Source organism: Gavialis gangeticus, unplaced genomic scaffold (genome assembly GCF_001723915.1).
Source record: "Gavialis gangeticus isolate Ggan-Ray unplaced genomic scaffold, GavGan_comp1, whole genome shotgun sequence".
NCBI classification, from domain to species: domain Eukaryota; kingdom Metazoa; phylum Chordata; order Crocodylia; family Gavialidae; genus Gavialis; species Gavialis gangeticus.
In genome coordinates, this window is record NW_017729022.1 from 50894682 (window position 1) to 50918496 (window position 23815).

The 23815-nt window shown below is 41.8% G+C and overlaps 1 protein-coding gene across 1 annotated transcript in view; it reads right to left on the reverse strand.

The window, feature by feature from the left end:
* UBN2 (ubinuclein 2) overlaps window positions 1-23815 on the reverse strand; it is a gene marked incomplete at its 5' end in the record, with an annotated part of 101886 nt that overhangs the window by 26812 nt on the left and 51259 nt on the right. The window contains 6 exons of the mRNA XM_019515797.1: window positions 6021-7565; window positions 9399-9441; window positions 10560-10610; window positions 20034-20177; window positions 21695-21808; window positions 23150-23268. Coding sequence (XP_019371342.1) covers window positions 6021-7565; window positions 9399-9441; window positions 10560-10610; window positions 20034-20177; window positions 21695-21808; window positions 23150-23268 — 2016 coding nt within the window. The remainder of the gene's footprint in view (window positions 1-6020; window positions 7566-9398; window positions 9442-10559; window positions 10611-20033; window positions 20178-21694; window positions 21809-23149; window positions 23269-23815) is intronic.

Consider the following 23815-nt stretch of genomic DNA (forward strand, 5'->3'; position numbering starts at 1 on the left):
CCCCCCAGACAAGTCACTTGTGGCCCCATCCCCTGCTCATCCCCCCCCCACCCCACGCCCCTTCCCTCACAACAGATCTACCAGCCGGACCTGGCTGCCTGTGCTGAACTGCAGCTGTGCATGCATGGGGGCATTTAAAAATCGGCCACATGAGCCAAAAAACCCGATTGCCGATGGTCAATTTTACTTGTGTCGGTACCGATTTGATATGGGACTGATGTATCCGTGGCACCTGTAAGTATGATGGGCTAGGAGAGTCTGGGAATATTATGGAAGAAAGTGAACTCAGGTGGAATAAAGACAATGACTCACACCAAATAGCAGCTTCTGCAATCAACTGGGAATTCTACAAGATTAAACTACTGTTTTAACACAGGAAATGGCACTCTGTTTTAGAATAGGAGAATCTGGAGGGCTGAAATGGTACCATTCCAGAACGTAACAGTAATATGTGGGACCCCAACTAAAGGCCAAGGGGAAAATATACACCTTTTAAAAATTTATCATCAAGATTTCCTAGAAACTGGAGATAAAAATAACATTGCAGAGAAACTTGATCATCTTTCTACAGTGAAAAATTTGAAAGAATGTTTTGGAAATAGCAGAAAAGAGAAATGTCTGTGGTAAGTAACTAAAATAATGTCAGAAATTGAAGTATCAAAAGAAGAAATGAAAAAGTAGGGGAAAAGCTTATAGAATAAGATGGCATATAGCCACTTCATACTGAATGTTTGTATACGTGATCAACAAAAATAGATAAATGTCATTCAAGTCACCTGCTATGTCAAACAAGTAGTGTAGTAAATTCCATATCTATAGGGTTACTTGATGTTGTTCTAGACTAACCTTGCTAGAAATGGGTTAATTAGTTACATAAAGAAAGCATTAAATAGGAAATCCAGCCAGACTCAACATTTACGGCATAACTGAAACCCTGGATTGTTTCTCTGAAGCCTGGACTGTGGGATAGCTGGAAAAAAAAAAGGGAAAGGGGGTCACTTGTGGTAAAAAAAGTCATGCTCTTCCTCAGTAACTTTATGGTCAGTTATTGATTATATTGTAACTTACGTCTGTGTCTACAGTACTGTGGTTGTCTTGGAAACTTCCTTTTCAAGACTAGAACATGTAGGTCCTGCAGTCTCAAATATCCCTCTAAAAAAAAGCTATTTGAGTATATAAATTGTTGGTTGTACTACTATTTAAAAAGTCATAGATTTTTAGGGTCAGAAGGGACCTCAGGAGACCATCTAGTCTGACCTCCTGCCCCTGGCAGGCAAGAAAAGGGTCACCAAACCTGGGATCATGTGATCCCAGCCAGGTGCTTGTCCAATCTCCAAAATTAGGGGGGGGGGTTGGGTTTTTCTTAGGATAATAAAAGGGGAAGATTTTTGATGAGCTGGCCTTTACCTGGGATTCCCCATGCCTGCAGGCAAGAAAGAGCCTGTAATGGTCACTGTAATTACAGCTGTAATTACAACTGTAATGGTTTTAGCTACTGCAATAGCCATTGTTCAGTCATGCTGTGTCAAACTCAAATACTTGGAGTAGTTTGGCTGACCTGCCATAAAGCTTTTTGATTCCTCTTATTGTAGCAAGTCATACTTGGCAAGTAGAGATGGACAGTTCAACAATTCCATTTGGAGGTTCGCAGGAGTGGGAAGAGCATTTTCTTCCAGATGAGGCACAACCTTTTGGGGGCTTCTCAGTGGGTGGACCTTGGTTTGCTTTGTTGTTTGGCTCTCTCATGAATAAGATGAGAAGTCCTAGCTAGCAAGGAGAAGGTTACCAAGTAAAAAACATTCAGACTTTTAACAGGGATCTAGTATTTCTTCTCAGGCCTTTTACTCACCAATGCAATTAAATGCTGGTGTGTGCCAGCTTTTTGCCAGTTTGAGATGTTCCTCGTGAATTGTCATGGCCAAATTTTATAAACAGGAAGATGCACAGAACTGTAGAGAGGTAGCATTAGAAGGGAACTTAGGAGGCCATTTTATCCAACTTCTTGGTCAAGGCAAAATCTTCCACATCTAAACCATCCAAGCCAAGTGTCTGTCTAACCTGCTCTTAAACTTCCCAGGATGAAGATTCTATAACCTCTTTGGGTAGCCTGCTCCAATGTTAAACCACCCTCATGAAATTCTTCCCAGATTTCCACTGCTGCAACTCAAGACCAAGACTCAAGACTATTTGTCCTGTGCTTTGCAGCCACATTGAAAGTGGTGACACCCCACGGGTATTTGAAAACTGTAATAAAATACCCAACTTGCTTTTTCTTCTCCAAACTAAAAAAAAAATCCAGTTTTTAGCCTTTCCTTGTAACTCATGTTTCCCAAACCTCTCAACACCTTTGTTGCTCTCTGCTGGGCTGTAATTTATACAAGACTTTCCCAAAATGCAGTGCCTCAAAATGTGACAGCGCCTCTGCTAGTGCCAAAACACAGTGGAAGGATCATTTCTCCTGGCTTTAAACTGATGGTCTGATTAATGCAAGAGAGACCTTGATCTGCAGAATACAGATAGAGCCAGCTAACCCACTGTTGGTAATGGTACTAGAAGGGGCATATAAAGTATTTTCAAATAACCCCAATGACCTTTCCATTTCCCTCACAGGTTCCTGTTGATGTTCTGTCCAATGTTCACAATGCTACCCATTGACAGGAAGGAGGGGTGTATAGAAGAGGTTCCAATTCTAGTTGTGAACAGAAAACAGCCCTCTTCAAATGAAGAAGCTGATCTAGTTAGGATGCTGGTCTCAGCATCTGTAGAGAGGAGTTTGTAATGGTTTCTCAAAGAGAATCAGCATGGAAAAAGTTGTCTTGGGTACTGCAAAGGTCCTAGCAAAGGGAGTTCATGCATCTTCCTGGTTTAAGTTAAACTAGAGCCCCCCAGTATCTTAGCATATTTTACAGCCCTGGGCTCTGCTGTGCTCTCTAGTGGAGCAAGGGTGGGGGTGTAGCCAAATGCCAGCCTGGAACAGCCCCCTATGGAAAAGGGGGCAGGGAGGGGGCTTGCCTGGCCAAGGCATAGCAGCCTGTCAGGGTCCGCCCACCATCCCTTCACCACTCTAGCAACATGGGCAGGGGCATGGCCAGACACTGGCCAGCATGGCCCTTAAGGAGAAGGGGGCAGAGAGGGGATTTATTCCCCCCTTCCTCCCCTCTCCCACTGGGGGACCACAGCCAGGGTCTGCCAGCCTCGGCCACCACCTTTGCTGCTCACCTCTGCACAGGTCTCAGCACCCCCTCACAGGGGCTGCTGCACCACAGCCTAGCAGACCCTGGCTACGGTTCCCCAGAGGGAGAGGGGAATAAACCCCCTCCCTGCCCCCTTCGCCTCAGGGGGCCATGCTGGCCAGCATCTGGCCATACCTCTGCCCTGGAGAAGCAAAGGGGCAGGGGGGTGGGGAGAGACCCTGACAGGGACAGCAGCCCCTGTTATGGTGCCCCAGGGAGTACAAGCCTCTTCCCAGTGGGGAGGCTGCACTGCAGGTGGAAGCGAGGCAGGCAGAGCTGCCACAGCCTGTTCAGCGTGGCAGCAGCAGTGAGGCTGGGAGGAGGACCATGGGGAGGCTAAGCAGCAGCAGCACTAGGAGTGTTTTGGGGGGCTATGGCTACCCCAAAACGTGCCTTAGGCCCTGTAGCCATTCCTCCCAGTGCAGCCGCTACTCACCCTGTGCAGGCTGCAGCAGGTATGCCCACCCCACTCTTGCAAAGGAGGGCTCACTCTAGCACCCCTTGGCTTCTGGCCTGAGCCACTGCAGGCTGGTGGCTGCATTTCTAGAAAAAAACTGAATGTCTATTCAGTCTATGCAGGTAATTAGCCACTGACTGATCAGTCTAAGTACCTACATGCAAAGCAAATGTGTTCATAAAAAGGTATATCAAGACCTAACAGCTGAAAACTAAAGTTCTGATGCTGTCAAATTTTAAGTAACATGCTAAATTAAGGGGGAAAAGTAACAACTTCAATGATTCTAGTGAATTCTCCATCACTGAATATTTTTAAAATCAAAATCAGATGTTAAGCTAAAAGTTAAGTGCAAGTTCAAGACTGCATTAATTCAGGGAATTTTTGGTCTTGTTTTATTCACAAGGTCATAACAGATAAAAAAAATCATAATGGTCCCTCCTACCCTTGGTATGAACCATCTTACTCAAACCCAGCTCACAGCTCTAGAATCCACATGGAGTTAACTCCCATAAATCCTAAAGGGGGAAGAGGCTGTGGGGAAGAGACAGGGCAAGTTTCCCCTCTAATCTCTGGGACCTCCTGTACAGTACTTATAAATCCACTCTGAAATAACAGCTGTCTGTCAAATAATGTAGCAAGTCCTACAAACTCAGTTGCTCCAAGTTGTGCTGGAATTCTAATATTATAAAAGCCTACGTCTGTCCGTAATGCTTTATTTGCACTCTGATTGGCTGACGGAAATAGCCAAATCAGAATGCTCCAAGCATGGGGGAGCACCACCACAATTTTGAAGCCGCACCGAGGACTGGACAGAGGGTGGGAGAGCCAAGGCCAGCATCCTTGCACTGGCAGCACAGGGCATTAGGTGGCAGAACTCTATCCCATCCCTCTTGTCCCTCCATCCCCATCATTCTTGATGGGCAGTTGGCTGGTACTTTAATATCAGGTTTCAAAACCTACTGATACACAGTGTAGGAAGTTGTTACAGATATAAACAAATACAATTCAATTTACTTTTCTTGAAAAAAACAAAAAACAGAAAACTGCATCCAAAACCCACATTATTTGGGGTGCAAAGTGAAGCCTTAAAAGGTTAGGAAAGCGCCAGATTTATGGCGTCCCATGCAATTCTAGTTTGGCCTAAATGCACATTATTAATCTTTAATCAAATGATCATTCTCTGTCCTTCTCACTTTCTTGTGCATTCTTTTTAGTAGAGATAGTAGAGGCAAGGTGTATCCCATGAATTTGCCTTATGATTTTTTTTAAAACATAACTCTACACAGCCTTTGGATCAAAGTGCTGGAAGATATGCTATTAAAAAGATAACCATCTAATGGGAGGGAGACACCATTAATCTGAGAATTTTTTTGTTTCAACCTAACAAACAAATTATTTCTAGGAAGTAGTACAGAATACTTGGGTAAACAGACTGCCTTCACTCGTTAGAAGTGCCACAGTTCTTATTAAGTCTAAACAAGGTCTATTTTCAAATGTTATTTGACACAAATACTTGTGAAGACCAAGACCTGTGGACTCCTCTTATGTAAGCAAGTCTTGCTCAACCACCTCTTTAAAATCAACTAATTTCTAGGGTTTTGTTTGTTTTTTTTATGCTGGTGAACTGCCACACTCCTTCTGAAACCTCTCCGCCTCCGCAGGTGGTATTCAGTTGTTTTGGAAGGTTTAGATTACAGATACATATTAAATATGTTGCATTAAATCCTCTGAACACAAACACAGCAATTACAAAAATAACCTGGGCGAAGAATGGGTACTTCAGCTAGTAATATATATTAAAACATACATAAATACAACCCACAAGCACTAACAAAGCACAGTTCGCCAACTCAGTAGGTGTGCTGCTTAAATATTGAGAAGTCAGTTATATAGATTTAGAATAGGAAGTCAATCCTGGAAGCATGGCAACAGACGTACGAGACACTTCCACATAAATGGCGTTGCAAGAAAAGAAAAATCAAGACACAGAAGAGGTAGAGGAAGGACCAAGCTCTTTCAATGTAATGTCTGGAAATACCATTATGCGTCTGTGGCCCACTAAATCAAGTATTTTTCAGTGCCCTAGAGAAAAACAAAAACTTCTCCCCCATACCACAGACCAATGAACACTGTGCTAAAATTCATCCTTGCCAGTTTAAGTGTTCATGACCATTTGGAAAAACATCTTTTGCCTGTATGAAATAATTTCAGTACACACGTTAAAGATGCGCATAATACTTCAAAATACTTTTGTGAAAAGAGACAGCTACAAAAAAAACTGGATAAATTGCATGATCAGACTCGATAACTGTGTCCCCAATAAGACATACCTGCACGGTGGCTGCTACAACTGGAGACCCTGAGGCAGAAGATGGTCTGTGTGGAGTTGACAACTGTTTAGTAGCACCCTGTGTTCCACTTCCTGCTCCCCCAGACAGACTAGTCCTACTAGCTCCACTTGAGTTAAGATTACTGCCTCTGCTGGCAGGTACATTCATTCCGACGCCACTCAAGTTATTTTTGCCAACAGTTCCAGAGGGAGAAGAGTTGGGCAATTTTGAAGAGGCCTGAGGGTTTTTTGTAGGTTGGAGGCCTGAGGTGCGACTAGAGGGCAACAAGTTCATTGTGGGAGACTGCCTGCTGATATTTACTCCGCTGGTCTGTTTATGAAGGGGACTGTTGCTGGAGTGACTACTCTGGGATACTAGTGCACTTGAACTGGAAGAACTGGGTGTTGTTGTGGGCCTGGGGGATGAGGTGGATTTAGATGAGAATTTAGGTGATGCAGTGGGCTTGGGCGTCACAGAGGGTTTGGACGAAGTGGGTTTGGGAGAGGCCGCAGGTTTAGGAGAAGCAGCCATGGTGAATGGAGGCTTGAAACCCTGGGAAGAAACCTGCGATACCATAGCCTTGGCTAAATAGTTAGTAGAGGTAGAGGTGCTGGATGTTGTCCGAGAAACCAGTGGGTGGGATACTTGAGAGCCGCTTCCAGATGAGGGGTTAGACAAAGGAAGCCGATATACTACTGGCTTATCTGGAGTCTTCATGACTGGGGATGAACAGGAGAGTTTGGGATTGTTACTCAATTTCACCACTGGGTTGGTCTGCGATTTACTAATAGTTGCTTGTAGAGGAGACACATATTTCTGTTGGACAGCTGAATGCTGGTGCACCTTTGTCACCTGTAACGTTGAGGAAGAACCACCTTGGGCCTCTGAAGAAGATACTAGGACAGCAGCATCCTTGGGCCTCTGAGGGGGGGTGGAAGTAGCTGCTTGAGCCTTGGAGGAGGAAGAAGAAATATGGGTCTGTGAAGAAGAGGAAGCAGCTTGGATCTGGCTTGACCTCTGTAGTCCTTGCTGAAGTAGTTTGGCTGGCAAAGGCTCTAAGGAAACCTTAGGGTTTTGAATTGAAGATCCAGCAATAAGGCCTGAAGAGATGCCAGTGTGAACCAAATCTTGGGGTTTCTTTGGTACTGGCCCCGTGTGACCAGCAATAAGACTTGATGAATGTGGAGTCTGAGCTGACTCTACTTTCTTTGAGGTTGCTAGAGGCAACTTACTCATTATGCTTGCTAGCTTTTCTTCCCTTAGCCCAGGGCGAGGTCTTGAGGTTGGTGTGTCGATAGCGGACCCAAGAGGAGAGCCCTTTGCTCCATTGTTGATAACTGCCAAAGCATCAGAAATAGAATCCAGTGAGGGTGGGTGGAAAGAGAGGTCTTCATCCAGTGAGTCATCCAGGCAAATGGTTTCTGGAGCTGGTGTACAGATAGAGCTGTTTGGAGTACTGACAGACGTGCTGGAATTCAATGTTGTAGCACAAGTTGAAGTCACTGAAGATGCACAGGTTTTCTGCTCTTTCTTTGGACTTGAGTCCTGGGAGGAAGTAATTAGAAAAGGAAAAACAATTAAGTCACACCACCTCTGCCAAAGCAGATCACCAAGACTCAAGTGCGATGCCATGACTCTGCAAATGAAGTGCAAATCTAGTGTTAGGCTTCCTTTAAAGATCATTTTAGCGCTAACAAAATCTACCATAGGAAGTACATAAAATCCACAAGTGAATATAAGCATGAAATAAATAGAAATTGGAGTTGGCTTCCATGCCACCTTGATTCAGTATCAAGATGGCTATGCAAAGAACAGTTTATAAAAAATGTAGAGAGAAACTAATATATAGCATGCCCTTCTAACACACTAACTCCACAGTCTCTTGGCCTTGGTAGGGCTAGAGTGTGACCTTTCCACCTTTCTTTGCCTGTGTGTCTAAATGCATTAAGAGACTGGACAGCAAGGCAATGCTTTTAATGATGCACTATCTTAAAATGGGTAGCTTCAAAATCAGCCTCTGTCCTGTAGATATAGCTTTTTTTTTTTTTTTTTTAAAGCTATCACATGGCACACTGTTATACAGAACATACTCCAGAAATAAGCTGATTAGTACATCTAATGTTGCAAGATCTTGTACTATAGTTCCACTTGGAACACTAAAGGAGAGTATATTGTACTCTAAACTGTTGTATTAGTCGGTTTTCAATATCCAGAAAGTTAAAGGAAAATCTGATTTGCAGATAGCTATATTGAACAATACATTTCAGAAATTATTTTGCTTTGCCGATTTAAATTTTCATATCATCCAAGTTTCAATTTAAAGCTAACATGTATATCTTGTGCAAGGACAACATATGCAATTAAATGCTGTTTGAACCAGACGATACATTTTTTTCCAAATTGATATTTAACAGGCTCTTTTATGAGATGCTAACACTAAATTATTTGGTATGAAAAAAGATTATTATGCAAGCTGACATCAAGTTAATTAAATTCTGTTTTCTTCCTGATATTAAATGCAACAACAAATCCATGAAGCAAAGCACTTCATAGATCAGGGGCAGGCAATTATTTTGGGTGGAGGGCCACTTAGTGAGTTTTGGCAAGCCATTGAGGGTTGCATGACAGGCAACCAGAGGCAGATAAATATTAATTTTTTAAGTTTCTTTAGGGGCTCTGCAGGTTGGATAGAACGGCCTAGCAGCCACATTCTGCCCACCCCTGTCATAGATCCAAAATAAGCTCCATTTCCAGAAGATTAATCTATTATAAATAACTATTATAAAAACAATAAATATACACATTATGAATAATACACAAAATTAGAGAACACTTATATAAATATTTTTGTGCATTAACCATTTCGTACTACTACTAATTTACACTTTTCTGGTGAGGCTACCAAACAGCTCCAAAAGTTCTAGATCAATGGTGAGATTTATAGAGCTGACCAAAAGCAGAATTTCTGTCCAACAGGAAACATTTTAAATTGGTTTTGTCCTGAATTGGAATGAGAAGTCAAAACCTTGAGTTTTTTGCAACCAAAATATATTACAGAACATTTTCTATTGAGCATATTGAAATGGCACGATTTAAAATTGTTTAGACTTACTTAATACATAAGTGTTTTGATAATCTAGAATACAACAAGAGTTGGAAACAGTAATATTTACAGTACTTTGTTTTCCTTTTACAGTATTTAAAAGAGTCCATAAACTCCCTAGTTTAGTTTCCTCAAATTAGAGTTTTCAGATGGAACTGTTGTCTGAAAAAAATGTTATAGCTACATCACCAGGGTTGGTTCAAAAGAAGGACGTTTTTAGTATGTTCTATATTCAACATTTCCTGTATATTGGTATAGACTGTTCCAGCATTTACCTTCACTTTGGGTTTAGGTGCCAGAATCACCTTCTTCTTTGCCCTAGGGAAGTGCATAACAAAAATTAGAAGAAACAGGGTGAGTCAGTTTCATGCAACTACAAAATACTATATTCTAAGTTTCTGCTGAAGGTTAAAAATGGAGAAGGGGAAAAAGGAAGAAAAAAGGAGATAACATGATGTAATATCATACTTGTCCAACTTCGCTGTGTTAACCTGAATAGTGTCAATGTAAACTTTAAATGCTTTAAAAAGTTATATTAAAAAAGGAAAGAGATAGCTATAAATCTGAATTTTGCTTGCCCACCAAACAACAAAACAGAAGTGTCCATAATTAACTTTTGGAACTCTGCTGTAGGATATTGAGGCCAGCATTTATTAATTTACAGAAAAGTTCAGGCATCTAAGTAGACAGGAACAGAATCTATAGATACACCAGCTAGGATAACAATAAGGACGAATAATACTCAGCTTCAGAAGTATGACTACCACCCAGATCAATCCCCATCATTTTCCCTCAGCAATACTGAACAAAAGACATTCATAAGATTGGGAATTATAGTGTCAGTATACTGTTTTAGGAACAAATGCAGTAAAAAAGGGACAATATGGTAGACAGCCCATTTCTCAGTTTTGCACTATTGTATGATTAATGTAGGATTGTTTTCTGCCATTACAGAAGTTACAATTTGGCTGGTGTTCAGAACTGTAAATGACTATTCCAACCCTGACTTAACCAGGACAGCTCCTCACACAGGAAAATTGTAGTGTCTAGGGTTGGAGGTGGTAAGAATTCCACTCAAAGTAGTAAATAGATTGGCAGATGTATTTGTAGAAAGGAGGACTGACTTGCATGCTGCAATACATATTTGGTAGATTTCATGAGATTTTGGATTTGTAAAGCATTTTGAAATCTTTGGGTGAAATGCATTAAGTGTTTTAGACACTTAACCATTTAACCCTTGAATACAACACACCCTAGCACCTCAAGACCACTGAAATGTCACATCAGGGTTAAAGAATTGAAAGAAACTTCTGGAGCACTTCAAACAAATAAGGAAACGAAAGGACAAAGAATAAGCTTTTGAGAGAGAGCAATATACAGAGCCACTTAGAGCTGAAGCACAAAGAAGTACCAGAAAGTGTCTGTATTGTACTCACGGAGCAGAAGTGAGATGATTGTGAACGCTTCGGCTTTCTTTAAAGAGCATCCTGAAAGAGAAAGAGACAGAGGGGAAACACGGACACACTGAGATTATACATGGGCAAAGATGACATGGACACTAACACTTTGTTCACTGCTGGATTTTTGGATTATCTGTCCCCTTAGAAAAAACTGCTTGCCTGATTCTTAACTGCTAGGTTGGTATAGCTATAAATAGTCAACCACAAACAAAAAAGGTTGAAAAACTTACTACAATTAAGTCAGTATAGATAACTACTGTGCTAGCAGAAAACGCAAGCCAATTATTCTTCAGTGGAATGTAAGTAACAGAATTTTACATGTCCCCTCCCCTTGCCAAATCTTTTAGAACAACATGTAAAAATTGTCTTAATATTTCAAAACAGCTTAGCATACTGGTCCTTGAACAAAACTGCTTACACAACAAGGGCGCATTCCCACATGCAGGGGCATGCACTTGCGGGGGGGGGGGAAATGTAGTGGCACAAATTTGTGCTGCTATGCATGCCACTGCAGATGTGCTGTAGTATGGAATAAAATGCCCTGCTTTGGGGAAACTGCCATTTCCCTGCTCTTCCCAGCTCCTGGCATGCTGGAGGAGCTGGGATGGAACTGGAGGGGAGGAGACACACTGGCTAACATCCAGAGCATCTCTTGGCAGAACCGAGTCTTCATGCTGCCAGTGCACACTTGTGTGATGTGCACCCTGCCACTTATGACTTTTTTTGCATCCAGAATTTCCTGGTAGCAAATTTTGCTCCCATACTACAAATCTGCAGCACAAGGTACATTTTAACATGCTAGGTGTGCGGTTTGCAGTGCCACAAGCTACACATGCTTGCATGTCTGGATCCAGGCCAAGAGTCCACATATGAAGGAAGAATCAGAAAACAAAAAGACAAGCTTGTTCCCAAACATCTCAAAAGCACACAGAGAATGCTATAATATTACTTTAGGCTGCATCTAGACCTGCAAAAATTCCTCAGTGAGGGAACAACATTGTGGTAAAAATTCCTGAGCCCTGGCTATACTAAAACTTTCACTGTTATAGAGGGAACTGCATCAGTAATTAATTACAGCCTTATTTTATTACCACAGACAAGGCAAAATTTAAGGGGCATTTACACTACAAAAATGCACCTTACTTTTACACTACTGCCACCAAGAGACAAAATTTGTCTGCAGCATCACATAGCCCTGAACAGCTGCTTAACAGCTTTTTGGCAGCATACTACAGAGTTGCTTCAATGAAGAACATAAGATTTTTAGTCTCTCAAGACTTTAAGAAGGCATTCCCCCACAGATGAAAGATCAGAAAATCACTTGATTGTACAAGACAACCCCAGCATTTCTCTGACTATGGTTCCAGCCCCTTTTTCTTCAATTCTACTGTTATATTTTTCATTCAATTATTACATTGGCTCTCTACTTAATTCCCTCTCACTTCTTTCCATCCTACCAATCCTCAGTTCTATTGCAACGCATTGTTTCTGATCCTCAATGATTAAAAACTGCAGGAAATCCAGAGACATAGACCTCCCCCACTACAAGTCTGTTTTGTCTTGCTTCATATTGTTATCTTCTCCAAACAGTTTACTACTTCTCCGACTACCTTATTCTCACCTTAGATTCCCTCATTCATTAAGATATACCAGTCACCATTAACTTGGAATGCAAGATAGGAAGTGATAAGGCTCCCAAGACAGAGTAATGATGCTAAAAAACTACAACTTCAAAAGATAATATTCAAAAGGAAAGAGTAACAACGTTTACAAATAATTCAGGACATTTCTATGGTTTTCCATACATAAATAACATACATTAAGCATTTGTGTGTTGAGTAACAGGAACATTGTTTGCTATAGTCAGAATAACTCTATAAGCTTCAAATCAAATTGTGTTTGCCTAAATTGCATCAGAGTTACCACATCAGCTGTGCCAGAACACAACACAAACCTAAAAATCACGACTAAAAGATGAAAACATAATTCCTACCCATCTATATACACAAGGAAAAAGATTATATCCAAGATGAAAAAATAAAAACAAGTATTACATGTTTACAAAGAGTATCTTATATTTTTCTAATGCTTTTTATCCCAAGTATCCCAGAGCACTTTAACTGCATACACACCAGTGAAACAATCCCCTGGTAGTGTGAAATACAGCACTGATAGTTGGGTGAGGGACTGGGGACAAGTATTAGTCAATGCAACTGGGTGACCTGCTAGTTAAGTACCAGGAGATTTTTTTTTGTTTTTGTTTTTTTTTGTTTTAAACACCTCGGCAGGGCAGGTAAGATACTGATTTTGTGTTTTATGGACATGAAACACATTTGCACATTAAAATACAGGGAACTTTCTCTCTCTCATAACAAAGACACTGAACTGGACCTGTCATTCCAGAGCCCAGGTGTTACAGATCTCAGGTTAAGATTACTAGCCCATTCCATCTAGAATGCTGCATGCTTAGCCATTCATAAACCATTAGACACAAAATTACTTTTTCCCCACCCTGTTTACATAGTTGCTTTCTGTTAAATCACCACACCAATCCAAAGCTAGGGACCTGTATAACTAATTGTTCTTGCTGTTCTATCACACTCACTACCCCCCCCCCCATAAAGAAGCTGGGTAATAAGAAGCATCCAGAAATATGCAATGCTAATTGTTTGTTTATACGAGTACATGGTTTATTGCATTTTACATCACCAGTCAGACCCTAGAAAATCTTTCCTTTCCTTAAATTTTTCCTTCCCATGTATACTTATTTAGGCTACAAGGTACACCAGACAACTTTCTAACAAACAAAAACAGAAAACATTTCCTCCATAGTTTGGAGACAAGACATCTTTTATAAAAGATTTATTAAAAAGATTAGATTGTAAACATATTTATTCAAAATGTTAAATTCCTTCTTGTTACTGCATACAGCCTCCCAAACTGTATATGTGCTACTACCCTGCAAAGAAACAAGTAGCAAAATTTCATCTCCTCTAGGCAAGAATTTGTTTACTACACACCTATGAGAAAATGCTATAGCCAAATTGCTAGCTAGGCCACCAGAGGTATTAATTCCCCCTCTCCCTCACAAACCACTCTTCTCAGTCCAATACTCCTTTTGCATAGACCAAAACAGCAACCAAAGTGGCCCCATGGGCTAGACAAGCGATGCGCAAACAGTCCATAGTCCTGATGAACGGTGCAGGGCCACCTCACTAAAGCCCCAGAATGCTGAGCGGGGAACAAGTTCCCCCGCCTGTTCTCCCTCCAAACAGCTCTGCCCTCGTGGAGCTGGGCAAGGAACAGGCTACCACTGGGCTGGCTCTAGGAAATCCTTATCCCAGCCTGAATCCCATGGTTGTGGGGCTCTGGCTGGAAGACCCTCATCTCCCAGCCCAGGCTCTGTGGTCAGAGCCAACACTGGGAGATGAGTCTCCCAGCCTGATCCTTGTGATTGCAGAGCTCAGGCTGGGAGATAAGAGTCTCCCAGCCCCCCACTTGTGATGGCGGAGCAGGGGCTGGGAGATGAAGATCTCCCAGCCCCTGCTGATGATCAGAGAGCAGGAGGCTTGGAGCTCCCTGCTGCCAGGGTTGGGGGACACGGTCCCAGCCCAGGCTCCTGTGGTGGAGCTCGCCTTGGCAGCAGGCTGACTGGGAGCAGACAGATGGCTGCTCCTGGTCAGCTGTTTACACAAGCACTACTGCGCTGTTACTAATTGTCGAGTAAAATTTTCTGCTTGCACTTGCGGGTAGCAAATTTACTTGGGATTAGGGAAGTTTACTTTGTAGTAAGCATATGCACATGTAAATGCGCATGCTTACTTAATAGTAAACTATGCTAATGCGAAGTTAAGTGTCTTGTGGAGATGCACTTCTTGAATCTCAACTCCCATTTCTCCCTGTGGTTTGCTATGCAACCTCTGGCAAGTCACTTAATCTTTGTGTGTCCCAGCAGTAAATTATGGGTACTGCCTACTTCACAGGGAATCTTAGTATCTGGAAAATAAACATTTGGACAGTAAGTGCAAATAGATTCTGGATTTTACTGAGACTATCAAAGATCACTCCCATAATAGACAGCCATATATTTAACTTAATCTCTGGGGTTTGGGGTTTTTTTTTTGTTTTTTTGTTTTTTTGCTTTGGATACAGGTTTCCCCTCGCTTTATGTGGGTTCTGCATACACAAATTTGTTCTTATGTGATGACCGTTTTATGCCAAACATTCATTACATGAGGTAGGATTTACTCTTTTATGCGATTGGTGTGGTGAAAGCCTGCAGTCAGCTGCTTTGTTCAGTGTGTTGTGGGAGCGATGCATGCCAAAACAGTGTTGTGTTGATCTGTGCTCCTCACTTGTCTGATTCTGTAGTTGCCATCCCCGCTATGATAGTGCCCTGTCTGCTGTTAGTGAGTACCAAAATCATCTTGTAAATCGTGGTAGAAACGAGCCTGGGGGTCAGTACAGTCAAGGTCTTGTAACAAATAGGGATACGTTCCATTGTAAAGTAGGTTCCCTTTATGTGAATTTGAGTTATGCGTCGTTTTCCAGGGACACATGTACTGCATAAAGTGGTAAGACCTGTACTTGGGACACACTGCTGAGTGGTTCAACATGGTTTCAGTGTAGGAACTATCCCTCATCTGAATCAGAACCACAATTCCATTCCATTATGCCTCAAATAAAATAATAATGGAGTTTTGTCCCTTGTTTATTGGTGCAAAAGAACATCCAATTTCTCCTGAGAACAGAGTATAAAATAATCACTTAACTGACCAATAGCTTTTGCCATCAGTAAATCAGTAGTGATGGATAAAGTGTCCGACTTGATAATATACCATTGATGAACCCTGCTGATATTACACAATATTCAGCATGTGGGATCTCCCGGCAAAGAAGTCTAACTGCAGAGTACGTAGCAGGGGTGGGCAAGATGTAGCCCATGGGGCCCCTAAAAAAAATTTAGAAAATTAATGTTTATCTGCCCCTGGCTGCCTGTCACGCGGTCCTCAATGGCTTGCTAAAACTCAGTAAGTGGCCCTCCACCCAAAATAATTGCCCGCCCCGGTATATAGTATCAATATGAAACTATCAGTATGCAGCCATTGCCCTAAAGACCTATCAAATTATTTCTGTAACAATTGCCAGCTAGATACCGTAAAACTATTTAAGCCTTAACACAAGATAAAACAATTTATGTTGATAGGCAGAAGTTATAGCTATGGAGACTACTGTTCTTGTTTGAAGTTACTCATTTAGAGTTAAAAAGAGATTAAAAACAAAAAGGGCACTTTTCATTGCACTCATCCCATGTAAAGACACATGCCAGGTATAGTATCAGCATTTTTAGTCACAAAGTATTCATAGATTTGGTTTTAGTTGGTCATGGAATTACCTTACCACAGCACTTAGCTACTACACTCTCTGCACCAATTCTTTCTCCACATCTTCTCTTACCTAAACTGCTGTCCTGTGTCTGGTCTATCTTAGACTGTAAGGGGGTTTCTTCAGAACAACGGAGTGTACCTCACTGTTTGCAAAGATTCAGGTTTATTTATCAGTATATTTACTGCATAAATACATACATTACTAACAAACATACCTTTGTGCCTAGGAAAGTCATTCAGTGGCACTTGTTCACTAGTTTGACCAAATCATTACTCTACTCTGTAGTTTCATAAGCACCCAATGTGCTTAAAAAAAAGAAATGGCATTTTACTTAGAAGCCAGTGATATGGTTATTTTTACAGCCTTTAAACTTCTGTTGTGTAGGCCTTGGTTATACTTCAGGGCTCCTCTGTGACCAAATTATTATTAGCTCATCGATTGCATCCACCTTTTAGAGTTCCCAGTAGCATGCCTTAAAATTGATGGGCATCTGTGCCTTGAGACAGGTTCCAGATTGTGGAATTCATTCCCTCTGTGATATGTCTCTTCCCCTCTCCCTACTTTCAGAGAATGTTTCAGAGGTTATTTCAAACGTGTCTTTCAACAGTATTACTGAAATCAGCCTAATAATTTATAACCTTTCCCCTCCTACTTTGTCTTTGGACTCCTTTTAATTAGTTTGCTTGAACAAAATTTAACAGATTATGTTTTAAATATATAATTGCATAGCATCCTAAGTACTTCATCAAGGGACGTATGAAATAAGAGAACAAAGTTCGTTTCATGAAATGTTTAGCAAATTCTTCTTCTGGTAAGCTAGCATATGTAAAATAAAAATAAAAGTCAGGTTGCATGTAAAACTGCTCAGACTAGTGTGACAGAGGAATGGAACCGTTGCAAGAGGAGTCTCCCAATGAATATCCCATCATTTCTCACAAGCTTTTTTCCAAAAAAGGGACTGTTTAGATCATGCTTAAAAGATTAGCAAATTAGGCTATGTATTGATGCTCAGCTTTCCCTGGGAGAAGCACTGTTCTCCTGCTACAAACAATCAGAAGTGAACAACCAATTCAGGCTCTCCCACAGCAATAAAGGCCACTCCAAGAGAAAAATAACCCTGGAACAAATCAGTTATGTCGATCCCAGGAGACTGAACATCTGCACACTTTCTCCTGGCTTCATTCCTCCTAGGAACTAGGAAGAGTTGAGTTGAGGGAAAGGCTCCCATGCCTTCCCAAGATGGGGTCATCCCAGCCTTGAGTAGGCATGTGGAGGAGCTGTTCCTGCCCCTCAAGGACTGGGAAGGGAGGGAAGGAACAGTCACCAATTACTCACTGTGGCTTCTCACACTGGGAACTCCCTTAACCTAACTCCCAGTTGTGCTGACTTAAAACAGCTGCTCCAGCTACTTATCTGAGTAGCAGGCAAGGCATGAGGAAGTCAGCTGGCAGAAAACCAGGCTCAAGGAGGCTCTCCCTGGGCCAGTGATGTAGAGCGCTTACCTGCTCCTCACACCAAAGTTTTAGGTGCGAGGAGCAGGTGGGGGTTTGCCTCACTGCTTTGTTCCTTGGCACTGAAAAAACACTGTGAACCCTCTTCCTGCTTACTACATCCAAGTCCCAGGAGTGAGAAGCAAGCAGGGGTTTCACCTGCTGCTCCCTGAGACCAGAAGCAGAATGAAGCAGCAGCTACTCTGCATGTTGCAGGGAAGGAGGGGGCAGGGAGGGAAGGGAACAGAGAGCACAGGGGCAAAGCCCCCACACCTCCTTCCTTAAGCCAAGCAATGTCTGGCTTGTGGAAGAGAGGCAGGGACTATCAGTTCAGGAGGGGAAAGGAAATACGCAGCCGCCAGTGCTTCATACCTCTTCCCCAGGATAAGACACTGTCTAGCTTAAGGAAGGGGCTGGGGACTTTCCCCCAGTGCTCCCTCCACTCTGATCCTAGTCTCCAGGAGTGGAGTTGAGCAGGCAAGGCTGCACCCCCACCCTGTTCCCCACAGCTGTTTGGGACAGGTTTGGAGAGTCTTTCCCTAATGTTCATACCCCCTGGGGACAGAGGAATAAAGCAGGCACAGCTCCCCTCACCTTTACCAGACTGAGGATCATCCACTGAAATGTCTATACTGCTCCTTCTTCTGGAAGGATTTCTACTGGATTAACTCTCATGAATTTTCCCCAGTAGAAATGAACATCTGTATGCAGTCTCAATCTTTGGCAGATCACCAAAAGGAGGGAACTTCTAACGAAAGCATTCTTCTTTTAGCACTCAAGATTCTGTGCAAATCCAATACATTTACCTTGTATAGAAAGAACAGTTCTCCTAAATGTTCCAGTCCACTGGCCACTATATTCAAGGTAAGTAGTTTACTTCTCTATTCTCTCAAGCACAGATTATATCATGCCAATGACCCTTAGTATTCCAAAAAGGGACCCAGAGAGTCACAGAAAATTAGGGTTGGTAGGGACCTCAGGAGGTCATCTAGTCCAACATCGTGGACCACGACCCACACTTCCTGGCAAGGGATTTCACCTCTCAGCAAAAGGTACAAGTCCTTTCTCCAACAGGTTGGCTGATTTCCTACATTGGGCTTTAAACTAGCTCAGACGGGAGACAGGGAGGCAGATGGAGAACATCAAGAACCTGCAATCCATGGGATGTCCAGCAGTACAGCACAGGTAAGCAACAAGGGGCCCATTGGGCATCAGAGCCAGGGGGCAACAAAGGCGCCAGTCACAGGGCGCAAGCGCCTATACACTATTACTAGGAGCATAGGGAACAAGCAGGATGAACTAGCACTCCTGCTTGCAGAAAACACTTACGACTTAATGGGGTTAACAGAAACCTGGTGGGACTCTAGCCACAACTGGGCAGTACACATTGAGGACTATAAGCTGTACAGAAAGGATTGGTATTGGCAATGGGGGATTGGCAAAGGATTGGTATTGACTGGACCTGGTATTGGCAACTGGGGATGACATGGTAGGGGACCTACAGATCAGTGGTCACTTGGGGGACAGTGACCACCAAATAATAGAATTCACCATAAGGAGCAGAGTGGGAAAGGTAACTAGTAGGGTAGAAGTGCTAAACTTTAGGAAGGCTGACTTCAGCGAGCTCAGGCGTTTAAGTCAATGATGCACTGCAGAGTAAGTAACTTGGTGAGATGGGAGCCCAGGAAGGGTGGCTGTGCCTCAAGGAAGCAATCCTTCGGGCACAGAGGGAAACAATCCCAATGCAGGGGGAAAGGGGCCAAGAGGCTTCCTTGGCTGACCAGATAAATCCAGAGCAGCCTAAGAGCAAAAAGTGGGGCATATACGCAGTGGAAACAGGGAGAGATTGCCAAAGAAGAGTATACCTCCTCAGCTCACAGTTGTAGGGAGGCAGTTAGAAAGGCCAAAGCTACTATGGAGCTGAGGATGGCATCCCAAGTTAAGGATAACAAAAAAATTGTTTTTCGGATATATAGGGAGTAAAAGCCAACCACCTTTTAAAGAGACACCGTTAAAAAGAAAGGCATAATATTTTAAAACAGGTAAAATGTTCCTGAAAGCATTTTATTTCTATTCAAAGGGGTATCTTGCTACTGAAACATTTTGCTGAAGTGCTGGCAACCTAAACAATGATAGCACTACGTTATTACAAAAGATTCAAGTAGTAAGCTACAGTGGCTCATGGTTCAATGCAAAAAGAAAAGCAGAAAAGGAAAAGCTATATATTTAAAAGTTACTTGGTTTTAATGACCCACGACACCTATTCCTAATTTGTTCTGGTAACCTTATTTCCAGGCCTGCAACTCCACTTGTGACAGTCCCTTTCTACAGTGCCAGCTTCATTCCCAGTTGTCAGTCCTATTTCCACAACTGAATTTCCATGTAGCTTACTACCCCATTCGTAAGTGCTGCACTGATCTAAGATATTAGTAATAGGTTAAAATACTGTTACTGATTTTTTTTTTTTTAAATTGTAAGTGGTCCTTTATACCAACAGTTTGTAGAAGTAAAGTCAAACGTCACCGTAAGCGATTCAAGAAGCTGATAGACAGCATTGAGGAAAGTATCTTACCTAGCCTGCATCCAGCCTTTAGGCCAGAGCGGTTTCACTTCTGTTTCCATAAAGGTCTTGAGGTAATCCTCCGGAGACTGACTTCTATTTGGCTCTAGTTCGTAACATCCCAGCTTGATCTTGACAAGGTTACACAACAAAGCTCTGTTGAAAAGCACGAAACAGGAATGAAGCATGCAAATGAACTACAAGCACCTAGTTTGAATTCTAAACAGAAGATAATGGAATGGAAAAAAACCCCCACTGTCATTACATGTTAGCAGTGCAGTAGCTTATGTGAAAAGAGTTCATGAGTTTCAATCTAGTTTTGTGGAAAACTTGTCAAATGAAAACATCCGTCTTAACTGCGATAAATAGTCTTTGTTCTCTCAATTTCTTCCAGGTCTTGTAGCCAACTGCTTCCACTGTTAAAGTGTCCTCCTACTGTCTTAGTGTCTTTTTACCATGGCCTTACCATATGTGGAACTAGTTCCTTAACCCAGTCTGCTATGGTCCTTCTTTTCTCCTTAAAGCAGATTTTATTTAAAATCCATTTTGTACCACAACATTCTATTTAGTTATACTGAAAGCTCTTCTCAACAGGTACTCTTTATGGACAGTAAAAACTCAGCTTCAAGTTTTGTTCAATCTAACAAAAAAACCAACCCTATTACATCAAGCCTTAGTGGAAAGCTATATGAAAACTAAAGTTACCCTTTTGCCCTTAACAGGTAGTCCCTTTAATTTAATCTCAGATATACTGCTAACATGTGTTACATGTATGTACAAAGAGAGCTTGGTTTGCTGTCGTTTATGGTGTACCTGTGAATATGTAAAGACTTCAGTGTCCGGAAACTGAATCCAGAGCATCTCACTAACAATTATCAGTTTCTTCTCTTTAAAATATCAGTATGGGTAAGACTAAAGCTGATTTAGCAAGATTCTTTTGCTAAAAATATTCTCAGTAATCATCTGATTTCCTAGAGCAGATAAGATTTTAGTATCTCAGGAGAGATTCTGTGCTATATCTACAAGGTAAAAAGGAACAGAATCACAGCTCAAAAGGAAGGGAGGACTGAAGTGGCTTTAGTCACCCTTGCTTCTTTCTGATGTTGGATTGCTCAGGGAGTGGAAAGGCCACTGGACCTGGAAAGCCTCTTTCATTAGAATAGCCACCTTGAACTGCTATAACGACAAGCAGGCTAAGCAGAAACACTACAAAGCGGTGCAATACAGCCCTACTTCAGCACACACTCCTATAATACATTTCAAAGACTGTTTGCAAGGATACGTTATTTGATCTTTCATCTTTCTACCTCTTGAATAATCCTCTTGTGACTAGATGTGGGTTTTTACTACAGAGCTCTTATGCGATGCAAAAGTACTGAAATGGGAGCAAGACATTCACCCCTTAGATGCTATGAATTCGTAGCATCTGATGAAGTTGGATGTTGCCTACAAAAGCTTGAGTATCTGAACTCGTTTCTAAATGAGTTAGTCTTTAAGGTGCCATCCTGCCTTGTCTTTTGCTCGATTTCAGACTAAGTAAAATTTATCTGGTTTATTAGTCATTCTGCCCCTTCCCATGCCTCTATAAATAATTCCACGCTGAAGCACACATTATTAGATAGCAAGGGTATCAAAGCTAATACAAGGTAAAGAATGGTAGAGTTATGTCGCACCTCACGGTATCATCCCAGTGGAATTTCTTTCTTGGCCCCACAATCCTCTTTCCTGGCTTCTCATCATCATCTTCCTCTGACCCATTCTTCTCTCGTTCATCTTCTGCTAGCAATCTAAGGGCAGAACAATTGTTTATGGAAGAAAGACAGAATATTTTTCCCAGATCATAAACACTTTTAAGTAGGTTCCAGAAAGAGAGGAGAGCTGCCTTCAGTTGTTCATATGCCTATCTAAAGAGGCAAACATTTGACCTTCCCCGGTCTTATTTTTCTCCATCTCTCATCACATCTAGCAAGGTACATCAAATAATTTCTCTCATTTGTCTGCAGGGTTTGTTTTTTTGAGGGGGCGAGGGAGGAGGAGAGTGGGGAAGGACAGGCTTTGCATTTTGTTTTGGCAAGATGTTGTTTCATTTGTTATTTGTTGATCAACAAAGAGTGTGCTTCTGGTGAGGCCTTGTTTGTACAACAGGAGAACAGTTTGGGGAATCTTTCTTTTAAGAGGTCCTCTTATAGTACAGGTCAATGATCTTGTAGCAGGTTCCACTGTTGGACAGTATGCAGTAACCAGGTGAGTGGTTGATGGGGGTTTTCTTTCTGTACTGCAGTAGGTTTGTGTGGTGCGTTAGGGTGACTCAAAGATGCAATCTTGGACAGTAATAGCTTCTTTCCCAGACCTGAGGAAAGATGCTTGCAACTCCAAAAGCCTGTCCCCTTCTCTTCTAACTATACAAAGTGGTCCAAGAAAACATATTGCCTCACCTTACAAATCTTCCTTTCCTCATGTTATGGTAATCAAAACTGCAACCCCCCCCTTTGCTACAGAAGTGCTGCTATTCATCCCATGAATCTGCTGACAAAATGCAACAATGACCAATCAATTCTCATCCCTCCCATCCAATCCCAAATCTAAATCAGCTGTCTGTTAGCTGCCTAAAGGAAACAGGCATAACGTGGAGAAGAACATTAATACATTTCAATTCCATTTCCTCTGTCAGCCAACTACTTAAGGGCCTACAATAGTTTGTAACCTCTGATCTCACCCATCCTTAAATCCACCTCAAATCCACCTACTCAGACTTCTTTTCAGAGTTATTTGACAGCTTTACTTACAATAAGGCACACAAATTGATGTAAATTGGGATGCGAATTTACAGCATATTAAATGATTCTTTAGTAACTGCTTGGGAACTTGGTCTTATCCTGTGGTAAATGCAAGGCAGTTCATGCCTCAATGAATAATACATGGTAATTTGTTTGCGTGCCCATAATCTTAACCTGAAGAAAGTTAGGAACACCTTTTCATGATTTCCTTCTACAGTTTTGCCAGCTCTGAGCGTGTTGCCTTGGCAGCATTCATAAAGACAAAAACTGAGATAAAATAGAACTACGTTTCTTGCTCATGGCTCCCTAGGGTAGCCAAAACAGCCTTATCCTGACTTCAGAAGTACGTACTTCGCATTTTTGGCTTGACTGCGGGCCTGGCAGTCTTCCTGGTATTTGCATAACTGTTCAGGCATGACATTGCTGACAGCCAGTTTCAGCTTTTGCAGTGGTTCCCTCAAACGGTCGTCCTAGGAAAAGGCAAACAAAGTAAGTTCGGTATATAACTAGTGTAAAGCATATACCTAAGATTAGTTATTGCTCCAAAAATACACTAATTTTGAAGACTCATTTTAGTCAGTCCTGTGAAACATCCTGAAAGACAGTCCAAGAAACAACTATGCGTTGACGGCAAAGAAAAAAGCATTCAAAGTCCCCTCTATGGTTCTCTAAAAAGACCTCCCCCTGCACTTCATTTAGGCCCATACCAATGCAAAGTGACATGCATAGTTTTACAACTCTAATATATACGACAACTCCTCCAAACCAAGAGATTAAAAAAGAAGAGAGAAAAAAAGGAGAGGCCAGTAGGAAGGAAACATTTCTACCTCCAAAACATTAGTGCTTAGTTTTTCTAGATTACCTTTTTTTTTTTTTTTTTTTTACTGAAAAAAGATGAAAAATATCTGAAAGAACAGTAAGGTTGACAAGCACGTGTCCCTCAGATTAGTTTTTATACATCTGGATACTGAGCATGACCAAGTCCTGCAAGTCAGGACTCCAAATGAAAAAAAAAAA